This window comes from Lathyrus oleraceus, chromosome 3, assembly GCF_024323335.1.
Source record: "Lathyrus oleraceus cultivar Zhongwan6 chromosome 3, CAAS_Psat_ZW6_1.0, whole genome shotgun sequence".
NCBI lineage: Eukaryota > Viridiplantae > Streptophyta > Magnoliopsida > Fabales > Fabaceae > Lathyrus > Lathyrus oleraceus.
The window spans coordinates 212,446,487-212,460,216 of NC_066581.1; the positions used below are offsets into that span (position 1 = coordinate 212,446,487).

Below are 13,730 nucleotides of genomic sequence, written 5' to 3' on the forward strand. Positions count from 1 at the left end.
ATCAGAAATACTAGCATGAAATGCACAACCACTTTTCTTCTTCCAATTAGGAGGTTTGCCTTTGAGCTTCCAACAAGTTTCACGTGTATGTCATTCGTGCTTGCAGTGATCACACCAAAGAACTTTGTCTGACCTTCTTCCCTCGTCAAGGTTCCTAGTAGCCAGAGCTGAGTCTTAAGATTTAGAGCTTCGTGGTGTCTTGCCCATCATAATTCCTTGTCGTGCCTCCTCCCTTCTTATTTTTGCAAAAGTTTCACGAAGAGTTGGAAATAGTATTTTTTCTAAAACTCTACCTCTTACCTCATCAAGGTCTTTATTGAGCCCAACAAGAAACATGAATACACGATCATTTTCTTGCCTCTTGAGAAACAAAAAACTGTCTTTTGTACACCTCCAATTGTCATCATAACAAAGATCTAACTCTTGCCACAGTGTCAACAACTCATTGTAATAAGCAGTTACATTCATGTCACCTTGTTTCGCATGCAATAACTTTGATTTTAAACCAAAAATTTGAGAGGAGTTTTGAATATCAGAGTATGTTTCCTTAACAGCTTCCCACACATCCTTTGCAGAAGGTAAAAACATGTAAGACTTACCTATTCCAGTTTCCATAGAGCTTACCAGCCACACAATAATCAAGGAGTTTTTCGACTTCCATTGATTGTAATGTGGGTCTCCTGTTGTCGGTTCACCTACTGCTTCTATTAAGAAACCAAGTTTCCCTTTGTTATCCAATACCAACTGTTGTCAGTTCATTCATTATAGTTATTCTCATTCATTTTAGGGATATTGATCTTGAGGGAGTATGAAGAACCCTCTTGATCATTACCGCTTATGTTGGAATAACTGTCACAAAAAACAATGTTGTTCTTGTTTCCATTGTTGTCGTCCTTACTGCCGTTGTTTATGAACATCAGCGGTTCCTCTCGTACGTCATTATTGCCGTCATTACTGCCATTGTGTATGACCACCGATGGTTCCTCTCGTACACCGTTTCCGCGACCAACGACTGACTCAGGTCACAGTTGTTCTCCATGGTTGGATCCGATGTAGACTTGTGATGGGGAATGGTACTTGTTGTTGTTATTCGCCATAAGAGGCTAAACGTGTATGTGAATCGGATAAGGTAAGAAGGTTGGTTGAACAAAAATAGATTGATGAAAGTTTTCCAGTAACCTCTAATCCAATGCTATTGATACCTTATTAGAAAAAATAAATAAAAACATTAATATTTTATTCCTTAGCTATAAACGTAAAGATATAATTATTACGATTTGAAAAATAAAAAAACAATAAAAATAATATTAAAGACAATAATAAAATCAAAAATAATATATTTTCTAACCTACTCCCCCATATATTGAATTGAAAGAGAGACCGAAAGCTTCGATCATATCCAAAGCCCAACTCGAAATTACAAAAAGGAGTGCCATTCTTAGAGAAAAAAAGAAAGCCCGGGCGAAAAGAAGAAAAGAAAAGAATCATTCATGCACTTGCAGTCAAAGGAAAACTTCACAAAATCAGGTTTTAAATTCTGCCGATGTTAACTTAGTAGGGAGTGAGATGGATAGGGTCAATTGGAGAATACTTTTTGGGGATGCTAAAGAAATAGCAAAAAATGTGTGGGATCTATGCAAAATTTTGGCTTAATTCGTAAAGGGGAGGAAGGGGAAATTGTTCAAGAATGGAGCTTGGAGTGAATAGGGGGAAATGGAACAATTTAGACGTGTAGGGTTTGCAGTGGTTAGGGGAGCCTTAGCTAGAATCGTGATTATGAAGCTGATCAGTTACAATATTAGAGGTTTAGGAGGGCTGGCTAAGAAGAAGGAAATGTTAAATTTAATTCGTAAACAGAAACCTAATCTCATTTGTATCCAAGAAACAAAGATGGAGTTTATTAATAGAGCTTTGTGTTACTTGATGTGGGGTTCTAACGACTTCGATTTCGCTTTCAAACTATCATAAGGTAGATCTGGAGGGCTATTGGTTATTTGGGATAGTAATACTTTTTCAATTCGGAGAAAGCAGTTGATGGAACACGTCTTATGGCTGGAAGGTGAGTGGGGGGAGGACAAAACAAAAGTCAACCTTGTTAATGTTTACGCTCCCTGTGACGGCAGAAGAAAAGCAACCATGTGGAGGGAATTAACGTTTAGAATGAAAGGGGAGAAAGGTGAAAGTGTTTGCTTAATGGGGTACTTCAATGCTATAAGAGATAAGTCATAAAGAAAAGGGGGTAGTGAATCGGATAGAAGGGGCGAGATAGAAGAATTTTATGAGTTCATAGTAGAGGCAGAGCTGGTAGATCTTCCATTACACGGCAGAAGGTTCACGTGGTCGAGAACTGGGGGTTCAGTGATGAGCAGATTGATAGATTCCTTTTCTCCGACAAGTGGATGACAACATGGCCACATTGTATCCAGTGGTGTCTAGATAAGGAATTATCTGATCACCGTCCCATTATGCTTTGCGACTCAGTTCAAGATTGGGGACCAAAATCTTTTCGCATGCTGAAATGTTGGAAGGATGTGCAAGGTTACCATAATTATGTTTGTCTGTGAATGGAAGAAGTATAACGGAGGCGAAGGAGATTAAAAATGTGATCTTTGAGCACTTTAAACATCATTATTCAGCTTGTGGAGTAAAAGTGTTTCTGGAGAATATAAAATTTAAAATTATTGGCGCAGAGCATAATGAAGAACTGGTGCGAGAATCTACTGAATCAGAAGTTCGAAGAGCTGTATGGGAGTGTGATAGCGACAAAAGTCTAGGTCCGGAAGGAGTGAAGTTTTGCTTTGTGAAAGAATTTTGGGACGAAATGAAACAGGACTTCATTGAGGGTTATGGCAGAATTTCATGAAAATGAAAGAATAGTAAAGGGTGCCAACAGTTCCTTAGTAGTGTTGATTCCTAAGAAGAGAAATCCGGTGCAAATCTCGGATTACAGGCCAATCTCGCTGATAGGGTGCATTTATAAGGTGATTTCTGAAGTTCTTACTAACAGAATTAAAAAATTCATAGGTATGGTGATATCGGAGCCTCAGTCTGCCTTCATATCTGATAGACAGATTCTGGACGGGATTTTAATCGCAAATGAAATTGTGGATGAAGCTAGGAGCAGGAAAAAAGAAGTGATAATGTTTAAAGTAGATTTTGAGAAAGCCTACGACTCGGTGGACTGGAACTTCCTCGACTTTGTGATGTTAAAGATGGGATTTCACGATAAATGGAGAAGGTGGATTATAGAATGCCTCAAAACTTCTTATGTATCAGTGCTTGTTAATGGCAGCCCGACCAAGGAAGTGAGAATGGAGCGAGGTTTACGACAAGGAGACCCTATTTCACCATTTTTATTTCTCATTGTTGCTGAAGGTTTTAATATGCTAATGAAAAAAGCGGTGGATAACGGTAAATTCAATGGGTACAAATTCGAGAACGGTTAAGATCAGTTTTCTCACCTGCAATCTGCGGATGACACGCTAATAATAGGGGCAAAAAATTGGTCTAATATCCGATTGATAAAGGCAAACGTACTGCTTTTCGAAGTTATGTCAGGACTTAAGGTGAATTTTAACAAGAGCCTTGTGGGGGTAAATATTCAACAAAGGTAGATTGAAGTAGCAGCAAACTTATTGAATTGCAAGACGGGCTCAACTCCTTTCAAATACCTTGGACTCCCAATCGGAGTCAATTCTAAGAGATTAGTAACATGGAATCCTGTGATAGAAGCTGTTAAATTAAGATTTTCAAGATGGAGGAATCAACATCTATCAAGTGGTGGTCGAGTGGTGATCCTTAAATCTGTCCTTTATGCTCTTCCGGCTTACTTTCTCTTGTTCTTCAAAGCTCCGACAGGTGTTATCTCTAAGCTTGACTCGATTTTTCAAACATTTTTTGTGGGGTGGGAGTGAGAATGAGAGGAAAACTAACTAGGTTCAATGGGAGAAAGTGTGTAGGCCTATAGATGAAGGGGGGTTGGGGGTTAGAAATTTGAAAATTTTCAAGATGGTTCTTTTAGGTAAATGGAAGTGGAAAATTAAAACGGAAAGGAGTGGTTTGTGGTATAATGCTTTGATCAACAAATATGGTAGACTAAAGGACCTTATTGGAATTGATAGTAGAAGAGGCTTAAAGTGGTGGAATGACGTTCTAGGAATAGACTTAGGAGAGTGGGAAAATGCTAGTTTTTATTCTGTTAATGATATAGGGATTTGCTGTCTACTGTTACCGACAATACTAATCCCTTACGGTCTAAGGCTTGGCACAAATCGATCCCGTTGAAGATGGCTTGCCTTGTTTGGAGGCTATTCCAGAATAGGATTTCTACTAAGGATAACCTGTTCGGTAGGGGTATAATTGGGTGTGGTGCCCTCAATTGTGTCGGAGAATGCGGAAGTGTAGAAACAGCCTCTCATCTGTTTTTTGAGTGTACGTTTTTTGCAGGTTTGTGGCATAACGTTTGCAAATGGCTTAGGATCAACACGACCCTGCACAGAGAAAGATTGGCTCACTTATCTCAATTTGAAGGGTTGGCTGGAGGTGGAAGGGCTTCGTTTTCAAACTTAGGCGTGATTTGGTTCGCATGTGTGTGGAGTATATGGAAAGCCAGGAACGACAAGCTGTTTGGTAACAAGGAGGTGGTTGTCCACAAATCTAATCAACTTGAAGCTAAATTTAGCTCAATGTCATGTAGATCCAAGGGCCTGCATAGGCATTACAAAATCATAATTTCAGCTTTTTGTGTTAGTCGCTTTGTGCTTTCTGCTCAGGTGGGTGTCGTCGCTCGGGTGTTTGTTGTAGTCGCTGCAGTGTTGTCCTCGAGCTATTTCTGCTGGTTCTGGTGTTGTTTCTGTTGTATGTTCATGTTATGTTTCAGTCCCGACGCGTGTCAGATTCGTTGCGTTGGCGTGTATTTCGGTTAGGCTGGTCTGGTTAGAGTGTGCTTTGTTCGGGAATTGTTTCTGCTCCTTTTTTTGGTGGTGTGCTTCAACCTCAGTCGGCTTAATATTGTTCTGTTGGAGCTGTGTGGTGTGGTCGGCTTGTAATTGGCTTAGTCTTTTTCTGTTGGAGCTGTGGTGCTTAGCAGTGCAGTGTGGTTTCAAATTTTCAGGTTTGGTGGCTGTCAAGTTGTGCATTTTAGCTTTGGTCTTCTCATGCTATTTTTGGTGGTGTGGAGTATCTTGGATTTGGGGAGTTTATTGTTTTGGCCTAGTTTAGGAGTGTCTCTTTATTTTCACTTGTTCTGGTTTTTCTTTGCTACTCTGTAGTTCTGCTTGTATTTACTTTTGTGTGGATTTTCCTTAATAAAAAATTTCTTTTCAAAAAAAACATATTAACACTCATATTTAATTTAAATATTTTGTTTACAACATCAATTTTTTTGCCCGTGGACCCCATATTGCAGCAAAGTAATAAACATTAAAACAAATAAGGCATAAGACATTTTAAATACCCTGAGACCAAAATAGCAGCAAAATTATAGACCAAATACAACATTAAAACCACAACATCTCACAAAAATAAGTCTATATTCACCACAAAATTGACACCTTATTCTTAAATGTATAAATTCTCTGATCGAGTGTGTTATAATCAATTACTAAATTTATAATTAATTGCTTTTGCATTTTATTACTTATTTTAAAAGATAGAGACATTGGATACATAAATATTACTTTTAATTTATATTTGAATATAATTGTACCGTATAAAATAATTTAAACTCGTGTAGAGTATGATAAATTTTTTCACAAAAACTTAAAAATAATAATTAAAGAATAATTTTACCATTAACTAATGATCATCATTTTTAAAAACCCATTCAAGATCTGGGTTGTTCTAGAAACCTGTCAATACATTCGGTTTAATAATCAAACATTCCAATTTGATCAATCCTCAACAAAAACCTTCAAAACCAAACACGATTTCAGAATTTTCAATCACACTTTCTCTCTCCAATTTGTAGACATGACTTTGAATCCTCAACGCTTTTCAAACAGAATGTCAATTCCTTTCGTCAGCGAGATGTTTGTATTGGCAAGAGATGGCGTCGAATATTAGGTCAACAATATTCATGGCGCTGGGTATTGTTTCAGTTTTTCTAATTTTCCCTTTATGATTCAATTTTAGAAATTAGGTTAATTTCCCCTTTTTACTTGATTTTTTTTACTTGATTTGTGAATATATTTTTGTTGAGAATCGACATTACGTGAAAGTTTTGTATTTTAGCAACTTCAATAGGTATATTTTTGTTGAAAATCCACCACAACCTATGAAAAATTTCAATCAATCTTGATGAACAAGATTGTTATCAACCACACAATGACAATGAAAAGAACGATTGAGAAATAAAGAAAAGAACGTTGGAGAAAAAGAATATTTTCTATAGAGTTTCTCTCTGCCCACAACCTGTGAAAAACTTCTTTATTCACATTGCAACTACAAAATTCTGTGAATACAATGTTATGAGTTCTTTATTCTCTTTTTTTCCCCAAGAATAAGAGTTACTCCCTCTATTTATAGATTTAGGTTAGCTTGCTCCCTAAGCCAAAGCCCAAAACTATAAAAGGCAAAAACAGTTAACACTACTAAAAAAATAGGCCTAAGTCGAAATCATGTCTGAAACAACATGCTTCGATACTTTGACACACTAATACAACTCAACACATTAGGTGATTCGACACTTCCTTGTTCTGTTGATCAACCTGCTTCGACACAAGGAATTACAATTCAACACACCACCTAATTCATTGTGTCTAAGCTATCTACATTCATCATAACTCTTAGTCTTCTGAGCACTTCGACCTGTACTCCCTTCGTTATGATGTTTGCAATCTAATTCTTAGTTATGCAGTGTTCCACATTCATCTTCCCATCTGCTACATACTCTCAAAGATAATGGAACCTTATTTCGATGTGCTTGCTTCGACCATGTTCTATCGGATTCTTCGCCCGATTAATAGCTGGCATGTTGTCGATCTTCATGGTAATTACTCCATAACTCTTCGTTGTTATCTCTTCGACCAAATTCACTATCCACGTTGTTTGACATGCATAAAGGGAAGCAACCATGTATTCTGCTTCGCACGATGATAATGCCACTACTGGCTCCTTTCTCAAACTTCAAGCAACTGATGCACCACCTAGCATAAACACATAACCAGTTATGAATTTTCGATCCCCAACATCACTACACCAACTTGAGTTGGTGTATCCCACTAGTTTGCATTCTTTTCCTTCATCAGTTGCAGGAAACAAAATGCCATAGTCGAGTGTTCCTTTCAGATACCTTAGTATCCTCTTCGCCGCTGCTAGATGTGATACCTTTGGCTTATGCATGAATCTACTCGTCATACCTACACTATATGCTAAGTCAGGCCTTGTGTGACAAATGTACCAAAGTGACCCAATAAGTCTTCTATATTGGGTTGGATCGACATCATCTGAATCTGAATCTTTCGACAGTTGTAATTTGGGCTCATTTGAAGTCGAAGTTGGGTTGCAATCTTGCATCTCAAATCTCTTAAGTATTTTGTCTGCATACCTTCTTTGATGCATCATCAAACCTCCACCACTCTTGTAGAATTCGATGCCAAGGAAATATGAAATGTCACCCAAATCTGACATTTCGAATTCCTTGTTGAGATCACCTTTGAAGTCTTCGATCTCCTTCTTGCAGCTACCTGTTATCAACAAGTCATCGACATAGAGACATAGTATAAGCAATTCACTCTTGCTTCTTCTTACATATACTCTATGTTCAGTTGTGTACTTCACAAATTCCTTCTCCCTTAGAAAGCCATCTATCTTCTTGTTCCAAGCTCTTGGAGCTTGTTTAAATCCGTACAGGGCTTTATGCAGCCTGTACACCTTTCTTTCTTCGCCTTGTTTCATAAACCCAGTTGGTTGTGCAACATATGTGATACTCTATGTTCAATTGTGCACTCCACAAATTTCTTAAGTGATGCAAAACTAGAATTAGATGGTTAATTAGACAAGTCACATCTCAATAATTATAAAATGAATTTGGATTAAAATAATCATATTTCAAGTCATGATTTTCAGAAGTCAAATCAAAACATTTAAACTATGTTGTTTGAATCGGCCTATAAGATGACTCGAATCATCTTGTTGGAAAAGTTAATTAAAATCATTTAAGTAAACTCAGCCTCTAGATGTCTTTTAGAGGATGTGATTTGGATTAGATTTAAGGTGATTTAAATCATCTAGTTGAATTTGATTTTGAAACATTAAGGCGATTTAAATCAAAATGTAGGTATGATTATTTGATTCATTTTGTTGTAAACGTTCATTCAAATAATCACTTATGTGATTCAAATTATGCACCCTTTTAAAAAAATTAATGCATCAAAACTTTAACCACTTTTTCAGAGGTTTAACATTCATTTTTTCTAAATTACTTTCTCCCATGAAAGTTGAAAACTCTTCTTGATTCAAAATATTAAGGGATTATTGCGGAGGGACTTAAATAGATTTATTTGAAGATGAATGTTTCAATAATATAAATTACGGACTTCTCAATCTTATTTTAAGATGAAAGGGAAAATATAATCTTTTTATCTTGATTGAAATTTCTCGATTTTTTGAATATCTGTTCATGTTGTGAGAGTCAATTTAATAAATGTTTTGAAAGTTCAAGGTGAATGCTTAGAGATTGGATTTAGACAAGGTGAAAATCAAAGATTAAATTTGGAAGGATTTCAAAATTTGGGGTTTTCAAGATTTTTTTACTATTGATGGTTAAAATATCAATAATCGTTTTATTTTCATTATACTAGTTCCTCACGTTAGAGGACTCAATATATCAAATAAAATAAACATATAAAAATTGTTTTATTTTTCACTATACTAGTTTGTCACGTTAGAGGACTCAAACTTGAAAATAGCGCTATAATAGACACAAAATTGTTTTATTTTTGGTATGCTACTTAGCCACGAGGACTCAAACTACTATCAAATAAAATAGAGATATAATAAACATACAGAATCTTTGTCGGAGGTCTCGCCTCAACTTCTCAACATTTTCATTGCATTGCATCTCTAAACATTTATCAATGTTTGAGGGACTAAGGATTGATATACCTCTCCTTTAACCACAACAACTTTATAAGTTTAAAACTTAAAAAATTGTGAATCATCATATTATAATCCAAATCGATTAAATACAAACAGTTTTGGCTCCTTCGCATTTATAACTTTGAAGTTTAAAGAACTAAAAATCATCATATTATAATCCAAATCCATTAAATATAGATAATTTTGCCTCATTTGCCCTTGCCCCCATCTCGTAAATGAGACAGAGAATACTAAAAAGAAGTTGGACGAGGTCGAACACATGTCATAATCAAATACTCTATAAGTCTCATTGATTTTCTAATAATGTTTCCAATATTGAAGGGATAGGTCATCCATCAAGAGAAATGAGTGAGAGTAGGGGAAACCAAAAAGAAGATAAATCTATGTCTAAGTTCAAGCCTAAAGGGTTCAATAAGTCAAGGTACCAATGTTTCATTTGTCATAAAATCGACCATGTTTTCAAAGAAATGATCACTATGAGACTTCAAATAAAAAAAGAAGGCGAGATCATTCAACTTAGTAATAATAAGACTTGAAAGACTTATAACGTTGATGTAGTTCAGTCCAAGATAGATGTTTGACAACTAAAACTTTATATTCCCAAGTTTAAGTTGGTAGATGTGTGGATCCGGTAAAAAAAATTCTATATTTGAAAAGATAGACTTTTAACCTTCCAAAATAGACCCTTACCTATCTACTATTTTTTCTTCCAGGATTAAATTTGTAAATAGAGTAGTGTTAGTTGCACTCTGCGGATAGGTGTTTGAAAATCACACTCTCACCCCATGTTTGCATTAGGAAAGAATCCTACAATACATCAACTTGAATTATGGTGAAGCCTACAATGGGCTTTAACCTTCCAAAACCCTCAATCCAAAATATACCCTAAACTATCTATGATTATTTTCTATACTCAATTTATTAGTACATTATAAACATGACGTGCCTTATCAATAAAAGAAGGCAATGTTACTTCATATGCAGCTTAGTGCTTAACAATCATAATACATCAACCTGAACTATGGTGTAGCCAATATCAAAGTTGTCTCTAGATGATTGTGTAGGTTGGAATGTTTGTATTCTAAACTTCTTTTAACAACCTCAATGGGATCCACTACTTTCTGGCGGAACACAACATTATTTTGGTGTTCCTCACAGCTGCCATACCCTGACTACAGTATCTTCACATTCCATCAATTTAAAAATCCAGATTAGCTTATTCATTTGACAATGCATGAACGAATAATCCAACAGTGGCCTTAGCAAACATAATACACAAGCACATGTATTAAAGGTTATTTTAACTCTATTTCTTGTTTTTAACAGAAACCTTTCACCAAGGAAATAGTACAAAACAAAAAGTATCAGTTTCTTCATGAAATTATAAAACAAGTAATTGTCCACAACAGGATTTAGTGCCGGTTGGTTGAATTAGAATCATGAACTCAGAAAAAAAATGATCACACCTTAGTTCCAAATAGTATAATTTGACATAAAAAATTGATAGTTATGAATCATGATGCTACCTAACTACTATTCCTGAATAAATATAGTAGAATTAGAAACTAACAGCTGGGGTAAAAAGAAGATATAACTATTGTTGTTTACCAAGGATGCCTTTTAGAGACTAACCAAACTCCATGGTGTATGTTACATGTCCTCTAAGCTATCTCCTCTGAACTGCCTCGGTCCTCACCAAAACTGTTAATGTGACTCCCGGTACTATCCTTCCAAATCATGTTGTCATGATGTGCTGGTGTGTGGAAACTAACAAGTACTCCTCACGAGTCGCCTAGGTAAGGCACGTGGACAAAACGGATCTTGTAGGGAACCAAGAGCCATTATGAGAGTGGCCATGGTAGCCATGTGGCTGGGACATATGGAAAGTGTGGCCACCGCAGGAGCTTAATTGGTTGATTCTACCCAAGTAAAGTAATGCTCAACATCACATGGCATCAACTGGTTTATCAACAATATAGTTTTGCAACGTATTAGTATCCTAGAGGCTTAGTAAGCAAGTGACTTCAGTATGGCCCATAGTCTTTCATGCAATGCAAGGAATCTAAAAGACAAACAAACATGTTCGCCATCTCTATCTCGCCGATGACTTAGTATACATTCAAACTGCCAAGTTAACTACATGTGGTAGGTAATAGGCAAATAGCTCATGGACAAAAACAACATTCTTTTATAACAAATATATGGGAGTACTAAAAGCAATGGCCACTGAGATGACAATGACAGTCTGAAGCGAGCAATTCACAAAGGAATACCAACTTTTGATAAACAAATCAGTGTGGTGGTATTTGATGCACAACGCATAAATGGGTGGTTAAAATACACAAAACTGATTTTTTCTCTCACTATGCTAATTACTCACATTTTCACTGCCTCTCCAAACATTTTGCAATGCTAAGCGAAAGACCCTTCTGGTGGTGCCTCACGTCCGTCATTGTAGAAGGAAGGGAAAACATAACGACCGCATTGAATTTGAGATTGGAGGATTGTAAGTAGCCCATCCAAGCACCACCATGAAGAAGAGTATTTGGGAGAGAGTGCGCAGTCGGTGCAATAACTTGTCTTCTCTAAATTTTCCAGTGCTTGAAAACAGTTAAGCAGCTTCCTTCCTTAAAAGGCTGCTGTGTACCAGTGGTGGTGATGGGTGAATTTGTTGTGAGTTTCCTCTCCTCTAAAACAGAAGAAACTTTCACTACGGAAAATCACTCACTCGCATAAAGAAAGAACCTGCATAAAGAAAGAGCAAATGTTTATCTATGTTTGTTTAGAATGACAGAATTGGTTGAACTTTGAACTACATGATATATAAATCAAGAGTTATACAGAAAATGAAGGATATTGGAATTGCAGAGATTAAAGCATGAATAACTTGAATAACTATTCCAACCGTTCTCCTATGGATGTATGTTGTTAAGAAATGAGAGGGGTTACAATTTGACAGAAAGGGGTTATTGAGTATAAAAGGAACTTGCGGTAAGTAATACATACTTAGTTATAAAGCTTGAATCCAAATCTGAAAGCAAAACTCACATTATAAAAGAAAAAAAATGAAGACTTTAGTCCCACACCGCTAAAGCTCATAGAAAATCTACTGTTTATATAAGCGAGAAGAAGAGCACAAGTCACGACCTTACTTGAACAGGATCTGTTCTATAGGCTCGTACTACTGTGTCCTTGATTTCTAAGGAGACAGGAACATAAATCTGGTGGATGAAGCATTACCGTGCGATCAGAGCGTGATTAACGGCCTTGATGATCCTCAGTTTGAGTTATCATTCTAAGCTGTGGGTGATCGTTCTCGGAAGTGTTCGCACTCTCGGGGTGGTCGCTCGGTGTTCTGACAGATTCAAAATATTTTTTGCCTCGCGTTTGGTTTAGAATGGTAAAGCACCTTGAGTTGCCACGTAATGGAATTGTGACACGTTTTTTAACTATATGGGACTTTCTCATCATCTTTCTATATATATTTCAAATAAAATTGATTATTTGACCGATCAAAAATAATTATTATTTGATTTTTTTAACTTTTTGTTCAAACTTATTCTTCCATACATTTGAAAAACTTTCATATTAGTATTATAGTAAATAATTGTTTTATTTTAGTGGATTTTTTTAAAAATTAAATATGTTTAAATAATAACGCCATCGAGTATCTTTCTAACTATCATTTTTTTATATTTTTATATTTGTTTCGAATAGAATCTAAGAGTCAAAAGAATATCTAAAAATTAAATTTTAACTATTCTATAAATATTTTATTTTGCACCAATATAGATATCATTGTTAACACTCTCGGGATGGTCGCGGTGTTATGATAGAGATTAAAACATACTCACTTTTAACTGCTCATCCATTCATCCGTACAGACAAATTCACTTGCCTGTCACCTTGGGATAATGACGGTGCACACCTGCTTCTTCGTGATCCCAAGAGAAAATGCGTATAACACCATCTTAGGACGATCGTTCCTAACAGCGCTAGACGCAGTCGCGTCTCCAGTGCATTTTAAGTTAAAATACCACGACAAATTCGATAGATCCGTCGTGATCAAAAAGAAATACCTCAGACCAACCCTGGATGTCAATTTTGAAACCAACCAATTGGTTAATAACCCTTTGAGAATCGTGAAGGTAGGAGTCAACCTGCCTGCAGTAATCAGAGAAGGCCTAATGAATTGTTTAAGATCCAAAGTCGACCTTTTCGATGTTTCTCCCCACGAGATGCCCCAAATAGATTCCAACTTGGCATGTAACCAGCTGAACATGGATCCCGATAACTGATACATATCACAGAGACGACGGAGCGGTTATCCGAGAAGGCAGAGGCAACTGTGAAGATGATACAAGGGTTACAAGACTCTAATTTCATCTCCAAACTCAAGTATACTAAGTGGCTGTCGGATACAAACTTATGCCCTTCATGGACGCATACTCTGGTTATAACTAGATACCGATGTATGAGCCGAACAGAGGAAAAACTTCCTTTATGATCAAACAAGAAAACTACCAATATTGTGTCATGTCATTCGGCCTGAAGAATGTTGGGGTCACGCATCAAAGAATGATGAACACAACCTTTAAATATTAGATAGGCGAAACACTAGAAGTGTATAT

At 36.3% G+C, this 13,730-nt stretch overlaps 1 protein-coding gene, 1 long non-coding RNA gene and 1 other non-coding gene across 3 annotated transcripts; 2 read left to right on the plus strand and 1 right to left on the minus strand.

Moving 5' to 3' along the window:
• The first annotated feature begins 1,713 nt into the window (after nt 1-1,713).
• On the plus strand, nt 1,714-5,333 carry LOC127130478 (uncharacterized). Its single transcript, XM_051059484.1, has 6 exons — nt 1,714-1,849; nt 1,970-2,059; nt 2,637-2,843; nt 3,025-3,305; nt 3,615-3,858; nt 4,447-5,333. Exons 1-6 carry the CDS (start codon nt 1,714-1,716, stop codon nt 4,923-4,925), a joined length of 1,437 nt encoding a protein of 478 aa, XP_050915441.1. The 3' UTR covers nt 4,926-5,333.
• Nucleotides 5,334-11,267: 5,934 nt separating this feature from the next.
• On the minus strand, nt 11,268-12,523 carry LOC127126382 (uncharacterized). Its single transcript, XR_007804965.1, has 2 exons — nt 12,247-12,523; nt 11,268-11,844 (listed from the first exon to the last, which is right to left on the minus strand). It is a non-coding gene; the product is annotated as an uncharacterized LOC127126382 (long non-coding RNA).
• LOC127134280 (small nucleolar RNA U3) lies at nt 12,242-12,464 on the plus strand. Its single transcript, XR_007808031.1, has one exon. It is a non-coding gene; the product is annotated as a small nucleolar RNA U3 (small nucleolar RNA).
• Nucleotides 12,524-13,730: the final 1,207 nt, after the last annotated feature.